Genomic DNA, 26,262 nt, shown 5'->3' with positions numbered 1-26,262 from the left:
TGTGTGAGGGGAAAGCGTCCAGAAGTTTTACTGTACATTATTTTTTCTCTTTAGGTTTTTGAGACTAAAATTGGTTTTTAAATACACACCTGGGCTAATGGATACAGTATTCGTTTAAAAGGTGGACGCGCGGACCTGAGTGAAAGCATGGAAGAAGGGGATTTGATGAAGACTGCTCGGCTATCAGCTAGCACATGTTGAAATGCTCAGAACTGGATTACCGGGCTTTTGTTTATTGTTTTGGAGCATTTACAGAGAATAATTGGACGCATATTTATTAGAAGTGTTAATGTGGTGGATTTTGTAGAGAAGAGACTGTAAACAGAAGACGCTTTGGACACATGGGCTACTAAAGCAGTTCTAGTCGCCGCAAATGTTGGGCTTTGTTTTTCTCAGAGACCGGTTACCTGCGTATAAAGCCTTCAAAACCGGAATATTAACCTCGATCTCCTGTTTAAATGCCTAATCCAGAGATTTCTCACTCAGTTCGGAGCTCGTCGTCTCAACGGAACCGCAGACACGACGGGCGGAGCAGAGCTGCCGGGAGCGCCGAGGCTGGAGTGAACTCTGGCCGGCGGGAGAAGCACCCGGACGGGAAGCGGCGCTCATCGGCATCCCGGCGCAAGCGGCACAAGCACGCCAAGCAGCGAGAACCCCAGCGATCACCCGAAAAACACGACGGTTTCTTCAGGGACGGAGATGTTCACGATTTAGCGGTGGAGTACGACGATGTCAGCTCTCAATCGGAGCAGTTCTCTGCTAGCCCGTCTTCAACAACCAGAGGTGCGAAATAACCTATGACCAAAGTATGATCACGGTTTTGCGTACGTTTGTCCTGTGTAGGCAGCGACTGGACTAAAAGTCCCAGCCGCAAATCGTCTTAACTACACTTCAAATTTACATTTACGTTTTACATGATCGGCATTTAGCAGACGCTTTTATCCGAAGCGCCTTACAGTACAGTGACAGTATACAGTCTGAGCAATTGAGGGTTAAGGACCATGCTCAAGGGTCCAACAGTGACAACCTGGCAGTGGTGGGGCTTGAACAAGTGACCTTTTGATTACTAGTCCAGTACCTTAATCGCTAGTCTACAACTGCCCTTGTTTTTGTTGACATTTGTTCGATTTCGATTAATAAAAAATAAAGACAGTATCCGGCCCATGTATGAACGTGGTGTAGTGTTAACATGAAATCCACAGTGTTGTTTTTTTCTGTACCTAAACAGCCTTATATTTTACATTTACATCTACATTTTCAGCATTTAGCAGACGCCTTTATCCAAAGCGGCTTACAGTACAGTGACAGTATACAGCCTGAGCAATTGAGGGTTAAGGACCTTGCTCAAGGGCCCAACAGTGACAACCTGGCAGTGGTGGGGCTGGAACCTCTTGATTACTAGTCCAGTACCTTAATCGCTAGTCTACAACTGCCCTTGTTTTTGTTTTTGTTGACATTTGTTCGATTTCGATTATTAAAAATTAAAGACAGTATCCGGCCCATGTATGAACGTGGTGTAGTGTTAACATGAAATCCACATAGTGTTGTGTTTTCTGTACCTAAACAGCCTTATATTTTACATTTACACCTACATTTAGCAGACTTTAGAGGACGCCTTTATCCAAAGCGGCTGCCACAGTATACAGTCTGAGCAATTGAGGGTTAAGGACCTTGCTCAAGGGCCCAACAGCAGCAACCTGGAAGTGGTGGGGCTCGAAACAGTGACCTTCTGATTACTAGTCCAGTTTCTTAACCACTAGGCTACGGCTTGCCGGCTTGTTTTACGGGCAAATGGTCGTATGTCAAACAAAATGCACAGTTTGTAGTGGTTATGTTTTTCCTAAATTTGGTGAAGATTTACTGGAGCACCAAACTGGTTTTCTCACTCATTTTAACAAATCATGCTACTTCATTAACATTTAAATTCACAATCACAAAAAAATAGCCTAGTGGGTAAAGCTTTGGGCTATCATTTGGAAGGTTGTGGGTTCGAGACACTTGAGTAAGGCCCCTACTTCAAGGGCACAGTACAATGGCTGACCCTGTGCTCAGACCCTGGCTTCATAAACAGTCAGCATCGGAAATGCAGAAGTAAACATTTTATTTAATTGTATTGTACACTCGTATATGTACATATGACAAGGCATTCAGCTGCTCTAGATTATCATCATCATTTTAATTTGCATGGGCTGATTCTCCCTCAAAGTCTGCAGTTGAAAGCTCGTAAACTAAGTCCCAAGTCCCATGTCTCTAAATTACGCACTGTTCCTGGCAACCTTGTGTGGAGTGCTGTGAGGAAAAGAGCTATTCTGTGATTGGACAGTGTGCAATAATGTATGTATTATGAATTTCCTAAATTCTATGTGCCAGTGTTACTTTCAAATGTTGGCTTAGTGTGAGGATTTTGATGGATTTACTTCAACACTAAGCGTGATTTTTAGACGTGACACGTCATTCAAATGAGCACTGTGAACAAGGCACTTGTTTATGTCTTTACTATTGCCATAGGTTACTTGCCAACAGCCTTCTTTATTTCTAAGATGACGTACGTATTAGAACAGTATCAGTCTCCGCTGGTATTGGGTTAAAATTGAATATGGATAAATAACTCAGTTTAAAAAACCCTCTACATGCTCAAACTACAAAACTCAAACTTATAATTGTAGAGATAAAGCCAGCTGATAAAATTTAAGTTCACTATTTTTGGTTTTAAATCCTAGCTTTTGGAATTGAGTTGACTACCTGGCTTTATTTAAGTCCACACACAGAGCACAGTAAGTGATTTCACTGTCACTGTACTGTGGAATGCATTCTTTCCTTTCCCCCATTAAATCATGCTCAATAAATAAAGTGAAAATATGTTTTTACTTAAAGTACAAGCAGTGGCTGTTATACATCAGCAAGTGTTTTACCTAATGTGAATTTATGTTTTACTTGGGTAAATAATTTGTTTCCTTCTGCCACCTACAGCCGAGAGGTCCCTGGACCGGTGGGGTGATCCTGCCGAGTCCAGAGACGAAGCCCTGGCGGTGAGAAAACGGTCGAGAAGAGAGCCTGATCTGCCAAGCTCAAAACAAAATGAAAGCAGACAGAACAAAGAAAAGAAACTCAAGAACCGGGAAAAGGATCGCACAAGAAACCAGGATAGCAATGGCAAAAAGTCAACAGACAAACGGGAATCAAAGAGACACAGAAGCAGGACCAGATCAAGCAAAAAGGAAACCCCGCAGGCGTACCGTGATGACCGTGATGAGCTTCGGGGAACCTACCGGAAAAGTCCTGGCTTTAAAGCAGACAGCCCATACTCGTCATACTCTTATGGATACCAGTCTCCCTCCTGCAATCAGTTTTCGAGCTACAGTAAAAGGCTCTCTCCAAACTCCACCTCCTATTATGGCCGGGATGCCGAGCTCTTCAGTGGTCATGCAGTCTCTAAAAGTCCAGCGAGCAAACGGAGGCGCTCCCCAGGTAGCCCATACGCCTGGCGTCGCTCCCAGAGTCCCTATGAGCAGTGGGAACCAGCAGCCAGTCCATACAGCCGGAGACGTTCTCGCAGCCCATACAGGAAATCAGTGAGCCCCAGTCCAGACCTAAGGTAATGTTGACTTAATATAACTAAAGCTTTATTGCTGATGATTAAAATTTTATTTTGTCTTGTAAGTGCACTTTATGAAAAGACACATCAAACAGTATTAGCATGGCAATAACGTATGTACTGTGTAGTTTCACTGACCAGAATCTGACTGCTCAGTGTGTACACTGCCTCTATAAGTACTCGCTGCAAAACAAATGCTTGATGCTTTTTTGGCTTCTTCCATATAAGCAAAAATCCACTTTTGTTTCACTTAGCAAAAACAGATACTAATGCAGGTCTTTTGTAACAGTGAAGTGGAGTAAAGCAAACTTTCTAAAAGCAGGGGATACCTGTATTTTTAATTTCCATAGGAACATAGCACATTGGGTATGTACGAAACAATTTTCATTAATAATTTTAGTTTTAATGTTTGTTTGGATCAGGGGTTTTCAACCTGTGGGTGCGAGTTCCTGTCCAGGGTGGCGTGACATTACAAGATTTTTTTACTTCTAAAACTAAAGCAATTAATTTTCCACCCACACCACGCGCACACACACATATTTAATGTTATCCTGCTCGGTCTGAAAAAAAGCAAATGCAATGACAAAAACAATGACTGCGTTGTTCACTTCACTAGCGAGGCCATCCATTCCGATAGCACCGATGCCGATAAGCAACCTACATCAATAGTTTTGGCTAGAGATGGACCGATCGGGGTTTTTGGCACCGATTCCGATCTCCGATCTCCTTTCAGGGACATCAGCCGATAGCCGATTCCGATCGGGGGGCGGGTTTAGCAGTAAATAAACTTAAAGAGCCTCACAGTAAAGATAAACCGGAGCAGCGCGCGCGTGTGTGTGTGTGTGCCTTTAGAAGAGACGCTTTGTTCACAGTATCGCTATAAGTGATTCATTGATTCATGAGTTGATTCGTTTTTATGTGAAGCGTAAGTTTCTCTTCTCAGTTATCTCTCCGTGTTCACTGTTATTAATTAAATGTCGTGGTTTTAAATAAACACCAGCTACTACAGAACATTTTGTGTGACTCTCTTACATTAAAAAGCTTAACTGAAAAGCTTAATTAAACTGCTATTACCACAGATCTGTAACCGACCGTCAGACTCGTTCCGTCTAAGGAGCTAAAAGTTTAAAAAAGGTTCAAAACCCCTGCTTTGGACAATGCAAACAGAAAACATGTTCATAGGACATTTTTGACAATTAGCTCGAAACTTTAGCCTATTGGTTAATTTTACTTCCAGACCAGTTGTTTTTGGTGAATTTTAGAGTTGGGGTCGATAGAATGGGAGTTCTTAAATTTTGTTAATAATAAACTTAAAAATGGCATTATATAATGCTTAAATGTCATTTTGTTGCACTCAGACAATGAAAATCCTACATCCTGCAATGACACTTTTGGTGTATACCTCAGCTTTGTGCACACGCTATTTACTCTTTACTTTTGGGCAGACTGGTCATCTGGATTTAGAGGCTTAGTGTTTTAAGCCAAAGCATGCCATAACATAGCCAGACTTATAACCGCAGCAGAGGTGTGTCCAGAGCCAATAAGCCAATAATTAATTGATTGATGGATTACTTTATTAATCCCTAAAGGGAAACATCAGCGTTACAGAAGCAATTCAAAAACATCACAAAAAACTAAAGGAGTCAGATTAAAAGGTGCAGTTTAAAACAGTATGTTATGCAATTTTGTGTCGTGCAGTCATGCATATCACATATTGATAGATTGATTATCTTTCAGGTACTACTGGTTCCGTGTCTTCTCTTTGCACCACATAACACGATTGTCTGTTTGAAATCCAGTTCGCTGTCTTCCCTTCGGCCAGCTAGTGCATTGTTTTTTGTGAGCTAATTTGTATTGTGTAGCTAGACATCCTAGATTTGATGAATATCTGATATGTAGAAGCTAATGTACCATTTTATAGGAATAAGTTGATTGCCCTTGCACATGGGTTGTGTTTCAAATCATGCACTTTGGAATCGACATACTATTGTGAAATCAGTGGTGCTGCACAGTTGAAATCAAAGGTTACACTTACCAAAAGGAGACATGTATGTCATGGCAATCTTGGGATTTAAACAATTCCTGTAACTGTTTAAATAATTGTGATAAACTTATTTAAATAATTCTTTCTATGTTTGATTGATAGGGGGTTTTTAATGGGGTTCTTCAAATTTGAGTTCTTTCACAAGGTTATCATGGGTTTTCTAAAAATATGATACAAATCCACTGGCTCAAAAATCCACAAAGTATCCATAAATGATCTCATTAATTATGATTCACTTTAATGATTTCTTACTTTATCAAGTAAAAACATTTTCTACGTTTTCAATTAGTACTGCAGTTGCTATGTTACGATAATGCTCGTAAGAATCTTTGTAATTAATCCATCTACTTATTATGTTGGGTGTTTTTGGTCAAAGGAACATTATTAGTAAGAATCGGCACAACCTGCTAATTTGTTGTGTGTGATTAATTGCGTAAATCCCCAAGATTTTTAGGTTTGAGTTCTTTCACAAGGGACTTGTGGGTTCTCTAAAAAATATGACAGAATCTGCTGGGTCAAAATACCAACTTGTGTTGATAATTGCAAGTATGTTTTCACTTTTTGGCACAGCCTCCTAATTTCTCATTAGTGTTTAGGATTGACTACAGCTGGTGATTTTCTCTTTGCCAATATAAATATGGATTGTTTAACTTCAAAAAATCAATCTGGATTGTCCATGAACATTGCATGCTGTGGTTAGCAGTTTGTCTTTGGCTTTAATTTCTAAAAAATCTGAATGGAAACAAATGTGATGTATGCTGATTTAATAGTTGCTTTTTTACATGAGAGCCCAAAAAAACAAGTGTAGTTTGTTGTATGTTTTTGAAAAACTAAATTGAATTTTCTAATAGCTATGATGATGATAATAATAATCACGTCAGTTGTCTAAATAGCAAGCCAAAGTCATCAATATAGTATATCCTTTTCTTACTTAATCAGGATTGCCTGACTTCTGATTTATTACAGGGAAGAAGATAGTGAGGCAAACATGTGGTGTCACTGTCAGGATATGGGCGACATGTGTATTCCTTACTAATGTAGCTTGTGTAGTATTTTCTTACTTTTTTGAAAGCTTACAATGGTTAATTTTAAAAACCTCTCAAAGGACAAAATGTACTAATTTAGTACCTCATTTACATGTAGTGACTCAATTCATGAACGCGTTCAGGATGCTGGGGAAGTGTAACTAGCGTTTTAAGATATTAGAGACAGGCTTAATAAGCATTCATGTAGTTTTGACTACTTTTAGATATCATCATTATCAGCACAACTTTCCATATACTGAAACTCCTGGCTTTTGGGTTTTCCTAATAGGCCCCTTTTACACTAAAAGTGGCATTAAAACAACAAACAAACAAACAAACAAACAAACAAACAAAAAAATGCTTCAAAAAATGCTTCAAAAAATTCCCACTTCACCTGGCAATTTGGTGAGTTTAGCCAGTCATGGTACTATTTAAAGGAGGCAAACTCCTGAGTCACCCCAGTCTAAAATGTATTTAAAAAAGTACACACTGACAATCAACACTCTTGTAATGAATCGCATAGTTTTGGAAAAAAAGTGTGATTAGTTATTTAAGTCAGCCGTTACATAGTCATAAGCTATAGCAATATACAAACAATTTTGAGAAAGGGGCATATAAGACATTTTGACAGTGTATGAGGCAGCTAATACTTTGCATTTCCATGATAACTATCATTTGTTGAAAATTTAATTCATTTTATTATGCCAACATCAGAATTTTTGGATGGTCTGCACCACTGACTAAGCCAGATTTTAGCCCATTTGAAAAAGCAAGCTTTAGATTGAAAAGCATGTCTTTACTTAGCAGCCCAGTATCAAAGTGATTTACTGCTGATTCACTCATGAATGATGTCTTACTGTAACAAGTAAAACCTTTTTTTTCTTAGTATTACTGCAGAGTTGCAACATTTTTCTGTAAAATGTAAAAGATGTCTGCTTTTCATATAACAGTGGCATTTCTGGAGTGAATAATGATTTTGTAAATCTCTTCTGATCTACATACTTGTTTTAGAGATCTGCCCTGTCTGATCTTGTCACAGTTCTAATACGTAACCATGTGGTGTCCCTAGGCTCACTAATAATGGAATAAGCAAGGCCTTATGGAGAACAGTAAAGATCAACATCGGACTTGATTGTTAGCAAGGAAAACAGAATATTTTTTAGCTGTTTAGCTGTTTTAATAAAGGGCATAAATGCATGTACTATGTTAATGTGCTGTCATATATCATGGTAATACAATAGTTGAGCTGAAAATAAAACGATTCAGATTTTTGTAAATATAGTCAATCAACAAAGACTTGTTTACTGACTGTAAATTGTTTCTGGGAAAAGAAGGTTTTTTTCTGAAATTTCCTCCCTTAATCCAGTTATGTTTATCTCGAAGTGTTGGGTTCCCACTCAGCCGTATCGCATACGGTGAGCCGCACTAAGCACCATGTGAATTTTCCTCATGAATTGGTTTCCTATAATATTGACTCTTTTTTTTTTAAATAAGCAAATTAGGTTTCTCACATTTTGTACACGTCTACAACACAAGCTGTAGCTGATGATTGTCTTACAAATAATTTGAGTTTTTTCTGTTTAAGCCACTAATAACACGAGGGGTGATGATGGCTGGTGAAATTTTCATTTTGGTTATGCATGTGGATTATGGAAGTTAGTATGTTTTAATATATAGCGCTCTCTCTTTCTATATATATATATATATATATATATATATTTATTTATTTCGAACTGATCATACTTAGCTTGAACGAATTACAGAATTACAAATCGCTGGATTAGGGCTGCAAGTTAGGCATTAGTTAATGGTTAAACAATAACCAGCAATGTTTCATCAAAATCAATAAATCGTGATACAGAGTTTTATGTTAATCAGACACACATGCTTTATTTATTAGTGAACAGTGTAACATAACAAATGTGGCAGGAATGTACAACAATAAGATCAACAAGAACATTGTGTCCAAAACCAGAATTTGCATGATGCCTGTAGCAAACAGGGGTCTAACAATCAGCGGTAACTAAACATTTTCATCAAATGCTTTATCCTGGTCAGGGTTGCAGATGGTCCAGCACTAAGCACAAGGCAGGAACGAGCTGAGTGCCAATCCATCGCAGGGCTTTGGCCACCAGTCCGCTCAGTGTGGCTGTATGCAGAGCTGCCATATGCACACTGAGGTTGGGTGAGAGTGCGTTTCAAATTTGTGCTCTGTAGAGATTTGTAGCTCTGCTCTTAATTTGAATCAGCTGTTATGATTTTAAATTACATTTTTACCGACGGCATTAGTCGAACATTGACTTCTTTCTTGTTACTGGTTAATCATTAACATCCCTAATTTGGATAACTGCACCCGCTAAATTCTATAAATGTAAATGTCAATACAATGGCAATACAATTTCATTATTACAGTAGAGATGAAACCTTGAGAGGACTAAGACTTGAAAATGTCCTGTTCCTTTACAGTGGCCAAGACAACAGAATCATAATGCATGCAATTGAAGTGTTCAGCTTAATTACAGAGGTCAGTTAGTAAAGGATAAAAGCTAGTGGTAAATGTCTGAACATTATGTGGGTGCACATTTCTATGATGATAAGCAGTCTTGCTGAAATGGCTTTCAGAGGCCTACATCAGTAGGACCTCTGGTATGGTTTGATCACTGCAGTTGAGGTGTGGTGGTTAGAACAGGTGTCAGCTGAACGCATTCAAAAGCAAACAACAGTTGTCTATTAAAATGCATGTGACTCAAATTAGGGTGTCCCAGTACTTTTGTCCATAAAGTGTCAAATCAGATTTTTTAACCACAGAAATTGCAACAGGTGTAATAAATCAATTGTATAAAGGAAATTATATGCTTCCAACTTGGTAACAATGCCCTTTTCTGTTCCAGCGTGAGTGTGCCCCTGCGCATAAAGCCAGGTCTATAAAGACATGAAGAAAAGCTTGGTTCAAAAAAACTCCAGTGGTCTGCACAAAACCCTGACCTCAGCCCCGCTTTAGAATAAACTAGAACATCAATTGAGATTTTCTTAACCAAGCCATGCAAATGCTGTTTTGACTGGCTGACCACAAATTCCCACAGACATTCTTGTGAGTGGCTATTGTTATAGCTGAAAAGATGACATCGAGATAACTCTATTTTAATACCATTTGTTTTTTAAATGGTATGTCCAACAAGCTCATGGTTCAGTGTCTAAATGCATTATATAATGTATTAGCCTACTTTAATAAGAGACAGAAGGTGCAACGACCATCTACTATCTTCAGCATTATTTACATTGCACCACCCTTTACTACAATCAGAACTGAATGATCGCATGTGAGAGGCAGGACAACAGCAATCCAACAAACCAGATCAAATCCAACAAACCAGATAATGTTTTTAAAGCAAGGCGCCCAACCTGCCCTTCATCACAGCATCATGACCCAATACATACACTGATCAGCCATAACATTAAAACCACCTCCTTGTTTCTACACGTACTGTCCATTTTATCAGCTCCACTTACCACATAGAAGCACTTTGTAGTTCTACAATTACTGACTGTAATCCATCTATTTCTTTACATGCTTTGTTAGCCCCCTTTCATGCTGTTTTTTAATGGTCAGGGCTCTCCCAGAGCCACTACAGAGCAGGTATTATTTGGGTGGTGGATGATTCTCAGCACTGCAGTGCAGTGAGACTGACATGGTGGTGGTGTGTTAGTGTGTGTTGTGCTGGTATAAGTGGACATGGTATAAGTATAAGACACAGCAGCGCTGCTGGAGTTTTTAAACACTTCACTGTCACTGCTGGACTGAGAATAGTCCACCAACCAAAAACATCCAGCCAACAGCGCCCTGTGGGCAGCGTCCTGTGACCACTGATGAAGGTCTAGAAGATGACCAACTCAAACAGCAGCAATAGATGAGTGATCGTCTCTGACTTTACATCTACAAGGTGGACCAACTAGGTAGGAGTGTCTAATAGAGTGGACAGTGAGTGGACATGGTATTTAAAAACTCCAGCAGCACTGCTGTGTCTGATCCACTCATACCAGCACAACACACACCAACACACCAGCACCATGTCATTGTCACAGTGCAGAGAATCATCCACCAATAATACCTGCTCTGTAGTGGTCCTGTGGGGGTCCTGACCATTGAGGAACAGGGTGAAAGCAGGTTAAAAAACATATGTAGAGAAACAGATGGACTACAGTAGGACTTTGTAGAATTACAAAGTGCTCCTATATGGTGGAGCTGATAAAATGGACAATGTGTATAGAAATAAGGAGGTGGTTTTAATGGTATGGGTGATCAGTGTATGTTCATTCTAAGATGTTTTCATGAAATTTAAGAAGTTTTTCGTGTTTTCGACATATTGCCTTAACTATAGCATTCTTGTTCTTTGTTTTATTTTCTTATAATTGCTTTATATTATATTGTTGAACAACCTTTTTTTTTTTTTTAATCAAAGGAACATGCTGCTTGTTAAATTTGTCAGAAGTAACATTGTCATTGGCTGTTTTCTGTTTAGCTTGACCATAATTTTTTTTATGTTTAACAAACTGTATTGTTTGCTTTTCTAGGCGTCCAGGGAAATCACGTTCTCGGAGCCCGCACACATCATCAAGGCGTTCATGCTCCCGTAGCCGGCATCGACACTCGCGCTCTCACTCGCGGCCCTCCAGCCTCTCACCCAGCACGCTCACTTTTAAGAGCAGTCTGGCAGCTGAGCTTAGCAAGCAGAAGAAGGCGAAAGCTGCAGAGGCTGCTCGCGCCAAGAGCTCCAGTAACGCCTCGACACCGACCAAGGGTTCGTCTTCCTCTTCTGTTGCACCCCAGCCTAGTCCCATCACCAATCATGCTGTGAAAAAGCTGAGACCCCCATCCCCACCTCCAGTCTCTGAGAAAGGTCCCAGAAGCCCTGCACCCAGCCAGCCACAATCCCCCACCGACAAGACCAGCAAGAGCAGCCTAGAGGTTCCTTCACAAGGAAGGGTGAAGGAGGAGAAGAAGAAAGTCCAGATCGCTCAGGGAAAGGAGAAGGAGAAAGTGAATGCTCCGGCAACTTTGTTGTCTTCACTGCCTATGCCACCCAGTCTCACAGACCACATCGAGGGAGGTGATAGGTCTGTACCAAGTCTTTTTTTGTCACCCGTTTTCCTTTATTTGTGCTCACCTTTGTTTAAAATGTCAAATGGAGTGCTTGAGAGATGCAGCTGCCTAACACGCTAGCACACTCTAACTCGCCAGTTTAAATCTCTGTAGAGCCACCAACCGGACCCAAACACTACTGGTCATATTTGAGGGAGGGAAGGCCATATGGGGTTTCATCCTGCCGCTGCTGCAATATACAATCTCTGTGACTGGTTGGAAGAAGTCATATGGAGCTTAGCGTGGCTCTCCGCACGTGATACGGGAAACCAACCACTGGTGGTGATTAGAACTGGCCACAGATTAGACACATTGATTTGGTGGTTGTGCAAGTGGCAGCAGATTTACAATCGGGAATTGGAAATGACTATATTGGGGGGAAATCCAGAAAAAAAATCTAATTATGTATTTTTATTTATTTATTTTTTAACCAGTTACACATAATAGTAAATACTATGATTTAATATTGGTTATTTGACTATTGATTCCTGGTGAGTTGTGCACTGCTTTTTTTTTTTTTTCTTCTTTTTTCTTTTGTGGCTTTGGAGTTAAGCTGAAGTATTGATATTGTCATTCGCCAATCATATTCACCCTTTCAAAAATCTATTTATAGTCTAAAGAACTCAACACACTCAGGGAAGAAGAAACCAGAAAAGAAAACTCGCCAACTCCTGTCTGACCTCCCCCTCCCTCCCGAACTCTTGGGTGGCTCACCTCATACCTTGTCAGAAGAGAAAAGAACCCCTGTTTTGCGAAGGAGACCAAAGTAAGTGATCATTGATAATTTCCTCTTTTGGTAGTAAGGTGCTAGTGGTGGATTTCTAAATAATTTCCATCGCTTGCATGGTACTTCAGTTCTAAATGTTGAACCAATGTAATTTTTCAATGCATTTTGCAGAATATGTGGCCCACGTTTTGGAGAGATTAAGGAGACTGAGATAGACTGGGGGAAACGGTGCGTTGACAAGTTTGAAATTCTTGGCATCACTGGAGAAGGCACCTATGGACAAGTGTACAAAGCCAAGGATAAGGACACTGGTGAGATGCCAGAAAAGAAAATGTCAAACTGTACTACTAACATGAAATCAGATCAGTGTGATTACTGTAGTAACCATCCTATTTAACAATTCAGTAGGAAGTCAGTGGTTGACAGTAGAATCTTTCGGAGGAAATATAGACTACCTGCAATAATTAGTGTTAAATTCAGACTTTAGGTGGATCTGATTTGGTTTTTAGGCTGTTTATACTATTGTTTTGTATTGTACCCAGTGGCACTATCTGCTGGTCAGGCTTCTACAGACTGGTGATTGATTGGCTATGTCTGAGGTGGGGGGATTGCTGATGCCCTGCTATGTATTGGCATTCTGTTTCGACTGGCATCCTGTTCGGGTTGTGTTACTACATTTCACTCAGTGTTTTTGGGTAGACCATACCTACAACAACTCTGACCAGGTTAAAGCGGTGATAAAACATTAAAACTGAAATTTATATTTCTATTTAGTTTTTGTTGCACTTTTAGTCTCTTAAGGATCAACACGTTTGATTAACTGTGTGGCTGTGACCTTTATGAAGATGATGAGGTTTGATCAGCACATGTCATTTGATGCTGCAACAACAAATTCTAATTAAAACAAAACAGGGTGTGGCTTTACGTGTCAGTAATTGCAGAAGTTTCCATTTGTTTTTATTACACTAATATGACAGATTATTAGTCAGACTGGCTTTAAAATTTGCATACACATTAATCTGCTTGTTCAGACTAAGGTCCTGTTCATAAAATAGACACTTCTGAATCACATTCAAGACAAAGTCAGATTTGAGTCACGTTTCACATGTAAAGTGAGTAAAACCTTGTACACTTACAAATTTACTGAAGGAACTATACATTTGTCATGAACTAAATTAGAAGTCTTGCAAACTGTATAAGAATTGAACGATTCCTGGACAAGTTCCTAGTCTTTGTCTTTTCTGATTTGTAGAAACCCTGATTTGGTACTGGTTATTTACAGAGGTGGAAAATAATGCAGTATGTGTTTATGACTACTTAATTTTGCTGTAATTTAATCTTCCTTTTAGTAAATATTTTTACTGTTTACATTTCAAAACTAAATAAATACTTTTTACACACTACAGACCTGCTGCTCTAAATTTCAACAATAGATATTTTGATATTGATTTCACAGTTCACAGCATTTTATCACATGTTCTGACTTGACTGGGACTAGACTAGAAAGAAAAAAAGCTAGGCTCCATGTGACTAAGGCAGTGATACTCTGAACATTCCTTTTGCACCCAGACACAGACAATTATGTCTGTCCAGGCACCCAGTTGGCCTTAAGCACCACTAAGATTCTAACCCGGGTCTCAGCAGTGGCGGGCTAGCATAATAAACCACTACGTCACCTGAGCGCTGCCCCCAGTGTCCTGTCTTACAGAAAAGTAGACTCATTTTACTCTTGAATAAATAAAAATCTGTGCTGGTTTCTTAAGTGAAACATGTGTAAGTTCCTTAAATTTTGGAATTAAAGCTGTGCTTAGGTTTGCCTATAACATTTTATTTGACTTGATCCTTAATCTCTAACAGGTGAGATGGTGGCTTTGAAGAAAGTGCGATTAGACAATGAGAAAGAGGGCTTCCCAATTACAGCTATCAGAGAGATCAAAATTCTGCGTCAGCTTAACCACAAGAGCATCATTAATATGAAGGAGATCGTCACAGATAAAGAGGATGCACTTGACTTTAAGAATGATAAGGGTAAGTGCTGAGAACCTACACTGTTTCCATTATCTTTGAGCAGCTGTAAATTTTTACTGGATTTACATTTAATGTTACCTAAACACAGTTAATAACCTGACATTTTGGTTACACATTGGTTAATAATGTTTAATAATAGTATTTTATTCATGTATGTATTTTATTGCTAAAATGACCATTTATTTGCTTTTATTGGTAAAGTTTTTTGTACTAAATTTTGCACAGGAGCTACAAGGCTAATGCTGTTAACAAACAGGCAAACTTGAGCACTCTGCACAACATTGTACATTACAGTTCGTATTAACTTGAAATCTTGTCTGGCAGGAGCATTTTACCTGGTGTTTGAGTACATGGACCATGACCTGATGGGGCTTCTGGAATCTGGTTTGGTCCATTTCAACGAGAGCCACATAAAATCCTTTATGCGGCAGTTGCTGGAGGGTCTGGACTATTGCCACAAGAAGAACTTCTTGCACAGAGACATCAAGTGTTCTAACATTCTGCTCAATAACAAGTCAGTCTGCTTTATAAACTCTAATGAGATACAATTCATTTTTGTCAGCTGCTTCACTCTGATCAGGGTCACGTTGGGTCTCTGAACAGTGGGCGCAAGACAGTTATGCCCTGGACTTGTTTCCAATCCATTGCATAGATTTGGCCATTCTCCCTTAGACATAGCCAATTGTATGTGAAGACACCCGGCCAGCCAGTAGATCCGGGCTCAAATCTCAGCGGCCACTGAAACATCTGAGTGTCTTACATAAGACATAGTTAAAAAACAAACACAGTCAAATCTGTTTGACCCCCCTGACTAAGGATGGCTGTACCCAATCCACTTCTTTTCATCTGCATGAGGTGGCCTTGCACAGGGATCAGTCTTGTGTCATTATTTCCCATCTGCAGGCACCTTCAACCAGTCAGCAGAGGCCACAATTTCCACAGCAATGAGGAATCCTTTTGACCCATCCTCCCTCAGACATAGCCAATCATGTCTGTGCTGGCGCCCGGCCAGCCGATAGCAGAGCTGAGACTCGGACTCAAGAGCCCTAGATCTTAGCAGTGGCGGCCCAACGTGTTTTTTGCTGTTTTTTTATTTTATATGGACATTTCTAAGATTACTTTAATACATCTTACAATGCTAAGTTAGATTTAGATAGAAATGTTGAGCTTTAACACAGTACACGGTGCAGACTTTTCAGATGCTTTTAGGCACTTTGCTGTCAGCACTGACCAAAGCAGAGCTAAAGCTTGCTTATTCAGAAGAATTGTAATTCAGTATTACTGACTTAATATATTTGTGTTTGCTGAAACAATGCCTTAGCTAGACACAAGATACCTATCAGAAAGAATAATACTGATTTCCGAATTGTAAGTGTAATATTCTCTCATCATTAGGGGGGAGATAAAACTGGCAGATTTTGGATTGGCTCGACTCTACAGCTCAGAGGAAAGGTAAGCTCTGTAGTTTCTTTAATCTCATATCGAGTAATTAATGAATAAGGCTGTTCATGCTGGATTAGCAAATTCATTGTCATGAACACTTTTGTGTCCTCCAGCCGACCCTACACCAATAAGGTGATCACACTGTGGTACCGTCCACCTGAGCTTCTGCTTGGGGAAGAGCGGTACACGCCTGCCATTGATGTGTGGAGCTGCGGGTAAGACTAATGCTCACTCTGACTGTGTTTAAGTATCGGGCATTTGTCATTTCTATTTCATTTGTAACGTTACTGTGTTCTTTTGTTCTAGGTGTATTCTTGGTGAACTCTTTACTAAGAAACCAATTTTTCAGGCCAACCAAGAGCTGGCACAATTAGAACTGATTAGGTAAATAGAATGTCAAATACTTATACTTTTGTGTTTGTCCTCTTGGCTGGATGTAACATTTTGCTATAAACTTTTATTTCTGATCTCTTTTTTTCAGTCGTATCTGTGGCAGTCCATGTCCTGCTGTGTGGCCAGATGTGATCAAACTGCCTTACTTTAACACCATGAAACCAAAGAAACAGTATCGGCGTAGACTTCGGGAAGAATTCGCTTTGTACGTATTTGAATGAACATAGACTTATATAGGGAGTTATGCAGGGTGTCCCTAAAGTCTGGACACATAGGAAATATCACTAACTATATGTTTACTAAATTACACACACATACATATTGCATCACAAAGAGTGGAAAACACATTGAAGATGTTATTGAATAATATTCTAATGATAAATAAGTGTATATTTGTAAATATTCATAATCATAAATAATATATTTTGCCTTATTTTGGCTAAGACCCCACTTTTCTGCCAGAACAGTCAATTATCAATTTATTTATCAACCCTGACTCAACCCTATTAATGACTAGATGTTCAGATGAGATTTGAACCTCGGATGCTAGTGATAGTGGGCTAGCATATTTTACAGCGGTGCCACTTGATTGTCCCAGAGATAATGTTATGATATAGCACAATATAATGTGTTTTCACTACACAACCACCCCAGCCCTCTCCTCCATAGATCCTATTATTATTATGTTCATGCTGATGCCCGACTGACCGATAGCACAGCTGAGGTTCGAAGCCCTGCATACTGCTAGCATACTGTACCCCTGCGCCACCTGAGTGCCTAACAGTCTCAGTTACTTGTTACATGTTTTTTTTACATTAATTCCTCACAGGGTTAGAAACATTACTGTGGAATTTATCATTATCAGAAAATTGTGGCCATAATGAGATGAACATGATCAGCAGCACTTAGATAGGCGGTTACATTTTCTCTCTCTGCTACTGTGACATGCGATTTGGTGACTGGCTAAGGCACTGACTATGTGATTGGGAGATTCAGAAGAAGATTAGTGGGACTTTGTGGGTGATAAAGCTCTGTGTGGGACCTCACAGCTAGCTGGCTGGTGAATATGAACTGGCTGGCTACTGTTGTGCTTGTGACTGCAGCCAGAGCAACATGGTGCAAGCAGCAGTGCAACAGGAAATTTAACAACAAGATTGGTGAGATAAAGTAAGATGAGATGAGTTTATGCCAAACATACTACCTGCATTAATTTTATAGCTCTCTGTATGTCATACGGCTCTGTGTGGGAACCCAACACTGGCAGATGAGAAGAAGCGGTCTCAGATTGTGCAAGCGGCAGAGTATTTACAATCAGTAATTGGAAATTACTAGTAGGATAAAGTGTGAAAAATCCATTAAAAATATAATACATTTAAATATAATTCGTACAAGATTTGAACGCTCAACCCACAATAATTCTATTGCCACATTTAGACCTTTGATTGACCTACACTTATCCCACAGGCCAATTAATGTGTTGGCAATAATAATTAAAAGAAACAATAAGAATTGCTTTAATAAGTGGAAAGTGACTAATCCATAAGTGTTTGTTTCTCATTCTCTTTGCATTTAGTATTCCTCTGGCAGCACTGGATTTGTTTGATCACATGTTGGCCCTTGACCCCAGCAAGCGCTGCACAGCAGAACAGGCTCTGAGTAGTGATTTCCTCAAAGATGTGGATCCAGCTAAGATGCCTCCACCAGAGTACGTGTCCCATTTCATTACTTTTTGTTGTGATATATATATATATACCTACACTATGCCTAAATTTAGTATTGTTTGTTGAATATCTCACTGATAACACGATCTGGTAAACAAATTTAAGGACAATCAAAATTAAATTGATGCCCGTTTAATTACAGACCCCTCGGGAACATTTTGTAGAAGGATGATGCAGCTTAGATTTTCAATAGTGTACCGATCTGGACTACCAGCAGGTTTAGCCATGCTTTTGTAGCATATACAGAGTGAGGTCTGGCATTGTCTTTTTGACCTAATCCTGGGAAAAGACATTCCATTGATGACAGCATATGCTTCTTTAAAATCCCAATATACGAAAAGATTGCTTATAAAAGGAGTATCCACCAAAGGTTGTGTCATAATACCCTCACCTGTTACCAGTTCAACTGCTCATTGTGAAATGTTTCAAAATGGTATTTGAATTTCATTTGAATATCCTGTCAGCTTCATTCTTAAATTTTTCTCTGTCTCATGCAAATGCTTATTGACCACACACTTTTATGTAAAATCCTCTTTCTTTTTCTCTTTCTTTTTAGTCTTCCTTTGTGGCAGGATTGTCATGAACTGTGGAGTAAGAAGCGTCGCAGGCAGAAGCAGATGCCCGAGGAACTAGTTGCTCCAAAAGCTCCACGGAAAGAGTTAGGCCTGGATGATAGCCGCAGTAACACACCTCAGGGGTTCCCTGCTACTGGAGTACCCAAGGGGCCCGGTGCCACCATTGCTGCTTTGCTGGGTAAACAAATACACTCATCACCACAACCCACAAAGATCAGCATTTTTTGCTTAAAATATAGCATAGTTATACTCATATATAGTTGTAATCATTGACTATATTCAATAGATCTTTATTGGCATTACGAGTTACTTTCTTTACTAGAGATGTATTGAATTTGTTGACTCTTCTGTAGCCTAAGAGGAGATGATTTACTGCATATAGCATAGCAGTTATGTAACAGTCATGCACAGTAACTTGGTCACGGTTCCCGCTCAACTAGGTTCCACTGCTGTGTTAAAAAACTGAATAGATTTTAACCTTGGTTTGTAAAATAGGCCATTATAGGTTGACACACCAACACTTCATACTAGGAGAAGACCCACAAAGAATGTCAGACACCAATCACCATAAAACATATAAAATGCCCAAAGTACAACTGTAAAAGAGAAAGGTATACATACAAATGCCCAATACATTAAAAGAAAATTTCACCCAAGATAATACAGAAATAATCCTCAAATTCCTCAATAATATAAGACTAAAATATATATAACACAAAACCTATAGCATAAAGCACAGATTCTTGTCGTAAATGTCATAAATGAGATAACATTGCATCATAAAAACAAACAAACACACTTAACCTTGGTTTTGAAGAACTACATGGTCAGAAGTATGTGAACACTTTACCATGTGCTTGTTAGACATTGCATTCCAAAACAGTATGCGTTAATATGGAGTCCCCCTTACTTTTGTAGCTGTAACAGTCTCCACACTATCAGAAAGGTATTTCACCAGATTTGAATGGGTCAGTGGGATTTTGTCCCTTTTCAGTCAAAAAGCATTTGTGGGCTAGCAGTCAGTATTCCAATTTATCACCAAAAAAATTGTTCATTAAGGTTGAGGTCAGTTGTCTGATGTACTGTACTTCTAAGCATTAACTTCTAAACTTGGTGGTTTTGAAATGTAAGTCTTTGTAAATCAAGTTGGTAAGCCAAAACATTAAAAGTAATTTCTTTTTATGTTGTGTGTTACATAAATGTTCAAGAGAATTAACTGATCAGATTCTTCTTTACATCTCGAAATCTTACAAAATGTCCTAGAAATGGTGTTTGTAAATGTCTGAATGTAAAATGTTAAAATTTGAAGAGCCAGCAACTAACTTGTGTAGTAAACTTGCATAATATTAAACAATGGAGAAAACCACTACAATAGAAAAACAGTTGAATTAGAATGAAATACTCAATGATTTGGTGATGATGGATTCATTATTTATGTAGAAGTTTAGGCTTTCAAATGCTATTTATTACCTTTAAAATGGAGAATAATCCAGCTACTATCTATAAAAAGAACAAATTGACACACAATTGCAAAAAAAGGTCCCATCAAGTCCATGCTTTTGTTGACCAGTGTTTGTGTTTCAGTATCGGTCTGAAATTTAATTTGTAATTTCTTTCACTTCTAACAGTTTATCCACTAAAGCGAATCTAATTACTTGCATTGTTGTTTTAACATTTATTATTAAAACTATGTACTAAGAATCATACTCTGTATTTTTTAGACCTGAAAGGTCCCAACTCTCAGCTGACCAAGGAACAGTTGGCTGTACTTTTAAACCTGCTCCAGTCTAAAAGTACCCCACTTGGTTCTGCACAATTTACTCAAGCCATGGGCTTTAACATGAACCCTGAGACCCTGCAGCACCTCGCCAAAGCCCTCGTTCCTGGAGCCACTGACCCCGAGAGGCCTGTGGAGCCTCCTGTCCCTCCTTCTAAACCCCCACTCTCGACTTCAGTAGTGGCTGGGGTCCCTCGAACCCCACCTATGCCTAAACCTCCATCACCACCAACCCCTCAGCAGGGCAAACACGATGGAGAGGCCTCTGCCGCAGCCACACAAACAGCTGTTACCATGCTGCTAGCTCAGTTACTCAAAGTTCAACAGGGTTCAGAAACCCTTGGGACTGAGGGTGTGGAAGGAACCGTTTCTTCAGTTGCTGTGGGAACTGCTGCACCTACCATTTTACCAGAGATGAAACAACCACCCGAGCCGAGCCCCGTTTCACCAGGTAATATTTCCTAATTAAATGAACACCGTTTCGAGATTTATGATGATTTTTTTTTACCATGTAAGTTGGTTTATCTAAATACAAAATGGAAATAAACCTGAATGACTTATTTATTTAAATTATACACCCCTTAGACCCCTTTGAAATTTTACACATTTTGAAAGGTCAGTTTTGGCTTTTTTTATCCACCAAGCTACACTTCAGCACCCGTAATGATTAAGTGAAAACGTAGTGTTGAAAATCAGTTAAAAATCAAACTCTCACATTCACAGATTTGGATCATTTATTTAGTTCTGTGCAGAAGCATTTTTAGCAGTAATTACAGCTGCAAGTCTTCTTGGATACATGTATTCAAGCATAGTGCAAAGTCTTCTAGACCTCTACATGTGCAGAATTTAATATAAGAGATGATTGCATGTGTGCAGATGTTGGCCTGATACCTCTGTTGGGTAACACTGCTGCTCATTTGCTGAATGTTAATTTTGCAAAGTTCAATTTAAGCACTGCACTTGATTTGTCTCTTTGAAGCTGACGTTGGTGAGAGATCTGCAGCTCTGCTCTGGAATCAGATATCAGGTCAGATGTTGGAAATATATTGAAATGACCTTTTATAACCGACAGCATTCATTAAACAATGACCTGTTTGTTGGGTATTTGTCAATCGTCAGTTGTTAACCTTCCTAGTTCCACACTTTTACAAAACCAACTGGTGGAGTATGTTTATACTGGGCCGATTGCTGTCTGGAGCATTATGCGACGCACACACTGCTACCATAGCAACTTTGTAAACGTTGTTTGCAGCTGGCTAGTTATGTCTGCACAACATAAGAGTCTGTACTGTGGTGAAACGTCTTTCTTGCATATTCAGACCAAGTGTACAATCCTTACAAACTTCAAAAACTTTCTAAAAATGTAGTAAAAGTGAAATCTGTGATTTGTTAATTTACCAAAACACAAGGACAGACAAAGATGTTGTTAATTATGAACAAATGTAGAGATTACTGTCTGTCTCACACTTAAGAATAAGCTGGGAAAGATGTTTACCACTGGGTCACTTGAACCTTTCTTTGTCTGATTCTCCTCTTCATGATGCACCATACATTTTCAGTAGGAGACAGATCTGGACTGTAGGCAGGCCAGTCAAGCGCACACAAACCCTTTGTCTGTTAAGTCACACTGTTCCAACTTATGCTGAATGTGGCCTGGCATTGTCCTGCTGATATAGACATAGAGTTCCTGGGAAAATACATCATCGACGGCAGCATGTGTCTTTCCAAAATATTAATAAATACCTCTGCTTCAATGATACCTTCACATATACAGTATGCTGATGCACCCCATTGTCATCACAGATATTGGTTTTTGCACAGCACTGTTCAAATGTCTTAGGCCACCACTGGCTTTGTTGTTTTAGCAAAGGTTTAATAACAATCTGACCTCCCCTCACACTAAACACATCTTGAACTCTTTTTGAGGAGATTGTCCTAAAGTTTTCTGAAGTAATCTTATTAGGCTTCTTTCAGCACTTCCTATAATCTTTATTTAGATTTAGACTGTCTTTCATTTCTTTCTACGTCCAGGTGATTCCATACGGCCTCTATTATATTCAGGTCTGGGCACTGTAGAGGCCAGTCCATAACTGTCACTGTCTCCAAATATGATTTCGCTGCATTAGGAGTATGCTTGGGATCATTATCATGCTGAAAAATTTAAGCATTCCCAACCAGGCACTTTCCCGAGGGAATGACATTATGAATTAATTTTTTCAGCATTTACGATCCCATCAATTCGGACAATATCTCCAACACCACTGGCAGAAATGCAGCCCCAAACCAGGACGGATCCTGTACCATGTTTCACTTAAGGCCGCAGACGCTTATTGTTTCATCTCTCTTCTACTATTCTTCTCATATATTATTGACAATTGGACCCAAAAATTTCAAACTTGAATTTGTTACTCCATAATACTCTTTTTCACTCATCTTCACTCTAATCTTTGTGAGCCTTAGCAAATCTTAGCATTTTCACCCTGTTCTCCACCAAATACCACTTCTGATCAAGCTTCTTCAAGCTTGTAGAAGGGTCAACTTGGCATCCCCATGAAGCTGCCAGATGCTGACATTAGTTAGGGTTCCATTCCATTTAGGTTTAGAGCCAGATTCCTATTTCTCAAGTGTATGAAAAGGTCAGGTCACACCAAATACTTGCAACTTTAGCCAGTTTTTAAGGCTGCATACAAATTTCCTCTTGCTAGATACTGGTCAGTGGATGTTGATGTATATTTGTTTCTCTCTCACTGAATGAAACTTGTTCCTATGTTTTTTAGTGACAGAGGACAGTAGATCATCCTGCAGAGCTCCAGAGCCACTTTCCATTTTGCCTCCTAATCAGAGACCTCCAGAGCCACCGGAACCCCCTCCATGTGCAGACCTGGACTACCGGCAGGCCCCTGAGAGCCAGCCGAGCCTTTCCTCCACTTCCTCATCCTCTGTGGGAGCACCAGAACCGGCACGTCCACCTGAACCTGACTATCCTCCTCCTCCTCCTCCACCACCTAGAGGTCACCTCCCCCCTCCACCCTTTCCTCCTGCAGGCTTTGGAGACAGCTACCTCAGCCACATGATGGGATCAGGAATGCCCCCCCATATCCATCCGACCCCCCCTGCCCCGGTACCCTTTGCTCATAGAGGACCACCAGGGGGCAGTGCAGGTGGACTTTCTGCAGGTGGAAGCGGCAGTATGGTGTTTAGCGGAGATAAAGACCATCGTTTTGAGTACAATCACAGCCCAATACCTGAGGGCCCACCCCCACCCCATCCCACGAGTATTCATCTATACAACCAGGATCCAGGAGCACCGCTCCCTTCCATGCCCCTGCCACCTCCAGGCCAAGTGTGGGGCTCGCCCTCACAGTCTGGAGCACCGCCTCTTCCTCTTGGGTATGTCCCCCACTTGAACACTGCAGCACTAAGGGGGAGGGGACTCCCATACTGATTTGGAGGAGGTGACAGACTCGCCCCTGTTCAAGTAAAGACTTTAAAATGACAAGCAGTTGCCACGGATCAAGCCAGCACTGAGTGCACCACAGAGGCACACTTCATTTCTTAATAATTCAATAACGGATGCAGGGAGGCACTCCTGTAGAAGAATTTGGCTTGGAGGGATGACAAATGAGGGGATCTTTGTCCTCTTGTTCTTTTTTTTATTCCTTACCTCTCTTTTTAATTTCATAATCTATTCAACTGCTGTCTGCAAATCAAATTTGACTCTGACTTTTTTTTGGATGTGCATTTACCAGTCAGGGTAAGTGTTTTTATGACCTGTCCCTTAGTGACACCTTTAATTGCGTCAATACAGATTAGTATTACGGTGTTTTGCACTACTGAATAAAGTAGGTGGAAACAATAAGACAATAATAATGATGTGCTGTATCTGCACAAGATGAATTGACAAGTAATGTAGGGTTTTTTTTGTTTCTTTCTTTCTTGCTATGCCCCCCTCCTTTTTTCTAACGTTGTTGTGGGTTCAGTCAGTTATTTACTGGAGGGGCTTTTATAAAAAGAACTCCAGTGAGATTGGCAGCACTTGTGTTTTCAACTAGCCTGTTTTCAATTGATATGTCTACTGAACAACTAAAGGAAACAAAGCTGCGTTTTCTCACCAGTTCCACCAGCCCTTGTCTACAGCCATTGTACAAGAGACTAAAAACAAAAAGAGACCAGTTTATTCCCGTTTAAAGAAGGCGAGGAACAGCAGTGTCTTTTTTTTACCAAGATGTTTTTTGTTGTTTTGGCAAATGTTTATTAAAGAAATGCCAACAACCTATACCCCTTGTCTGTGTCTTGTAGAATGCATTGTTTGAAGTTCTTTACCTGTATTTATTTCTCTCATATTAATCTTTTACTCTTTTGTTTGTGTTCATTTATTCATTTTTAGAAATTGCTTACTTATGTTAGACAGAAATGCTCCCTGAATAGAGTACCAGTTTATCACAGGGCATCACTCACACTTCCACCTACACTAGCTACTATAATTGTTCCTAGGTACGAGGAATCTTCAAAAAGTTTCCACACATATTTTTGTAAAAAAACGGTGAGGGTGGGTGGAGTAGTAATTGGTTGTGTCTGAATGACTGAGTGAGAGCTTATAGTCTGAATTTAGCACCATCTGATTTCCACCTTTTTGGACCGCTCAAAAAAGCTTTAAGGGGAAGAAGATTTTCATGTGATGATGATGTAAAAGCAGTGGTGCATCAGTGGCTACACACGCAACCAAAAACTGATGCCATTAAAAAAGTTGGTATGACGCTGAGAAAAATGCATCGGAATGTGACTATATAGAAAAGTTATGTCATTTGTTTTTGAAATTCTTAATAAGTAGAGTTTTAAAAAGTGCAAAACACAGACGAGACTTTTCTTCTTTGAGATAACACAGTCTTGCACCGTCGCTGGATGTTCTAGTTTACATTTATCTATTAACGTAGACTGTGCTGTGTATTGTAGCTTCAATTTATTCTATCATTCAAGTTATGAGTGTTATTTAATGACCTGTGAAATGTGGCGCACTTCTTTATCAATTAGCAAAATCTGTGATTTTTGAAAAATGAGGTCTGTGGAATTATTATGACATTATTGACATTTTTATTTTATACACAGCAAGTAGAATTCAACTAAGCTAATCTGGGCATAGAACTGTTTAAAATAGTATACAGTCTAGTGCTTAAATTAGCGCATATTTTATAGGGGTGAGGCATGGAATCATAAATGCAGAAGTAATTATGAAAATATGCTCCTTCTGGAATTAATTCCTGCAATGTTACAAATTAGGGCATGCCACAGGTAACTTGCATGTGTAAGTAAGTGGAAATCCATTCTTAATTTAACCCGACAGCTTCAAGCCACATTCTGCACTTCACAACAGTGTTCATGAGTGTGGGTGCTGAGACTGGCATGCAGTTCATACTTGTCTCCTAGTAAAATGTCTGAGGAAACCAACTGGTCTAGTTTTGCAGCAGTCACCACATGATTATGTAGGTATGTTAAAGAAAGGTGATTTAACACAGTGGAAAACATGCTTCTGGTCCAACCTTTCAAAAATGTCTTGCTGGTATGAACATGCTCCTGTCCCGACCTAAAAATGTGTTACAGGTTCCAATTTTCACAACATGTTTATGCACTATTAGAAATTGCTGATCTCTGGTTTTATTAGCATTTGAAAACCTGTACCAACTTCTTTTTCAGGTGAGGTTTGGAATATATTATTTATCCAAATCGGAATACAATCGTGACTGAATGCAAGTCAAAGAATTCAGGGTTGTGGGACTTGCTCAAAAGCCTAAGCATG

General features: G+C 39.6%; 1 protein-coding gene across 2 annotated transcripts; it reads left to right on the top strand.

Moving 5' to 3' along the window:
* On the top strand, nt 1-24,746 carry cdk13 (cyclin dependent kinase 13). Of its 2 annotated transcripts, XM_062991188.1 has the most exons (16): nt 1-783; nt 2,971-3,595; nt 11,237-11,779; nt 12,418-12,570; nt 12,703-12,842; nt 14,389-14,559; nt 14,884-15,073; nt 15,955-16,011; nt 16,116-16,217; nt 16,309-16,386; nt 16,484-16,600; nt 17,969-18,100; nt 18,673-18,869; nt 20,413-20,919; nt 21,448-21,495; nt 23,246-24,746. In XM_062991188.1, the coding sequence occupies exons 1-16, from the start codon at nt 459-461 to the stop codon at nt 23,911-23,913; spliced, it is 4,053 nt and encodes a 1,350-aa protein (XP_062847258.1). In that variant the 5' UTR covers nt 1-458; the 3' UTR covers nt 23,914-24,746. The 2 variants fall into 2 exon arrangements, with proteins under 2 accessions (XP_062847258.1, XP_062847259.1); XM_062991189.1 differs by lacking the exon at nt 21,448-21,495.
* Nucleotides 24,747-26,262: the final 1,516 nt, after the last annotated feature.

This window comes from Trichomycterus rosablanca, chromosome 3 (assembly GCF_030014385.1).
Source record: "Trichomycterus rosablanca isolate fTriRos1 chromosome 3, fTriRos1.hap1, whole genome shotgun sequence".
NCBI lineage: Eukaryota > Metazoa > Chordata > Actinopteri > Siluriformes > Trichomycteridae > Trichomycterus > Trichomycterus rosablanca.
The sequence above is the reverse complement of the archived record's forward strand: the minus strand, read 5'-3'. Positions and strand labels throughout refer to the sequence as shown.

Coding starts and splice junctions, on each gene's coding strand:
- cdk13 (XM_062991188.1), top strand. CDS start 459: ATGCCTAATCCAGAGATTTCTCACTCAGTTCGGAGCTCGTCGTCTCAA. Junction 12,571..12,702: donor GTTTTGCGAAGGAGACCAAA/GTAAGTGATCAT, acceptor TGCATTTTGCAG/AATATGTGGCCCACGTTTTG. Junction 16,601..17,968: donor CTTCGGGAAGAATTCGCTTT/GTACGTATTTGA, acceptor CTTTGCATTTAG/TATTCCTCTGGCAGCACTGG.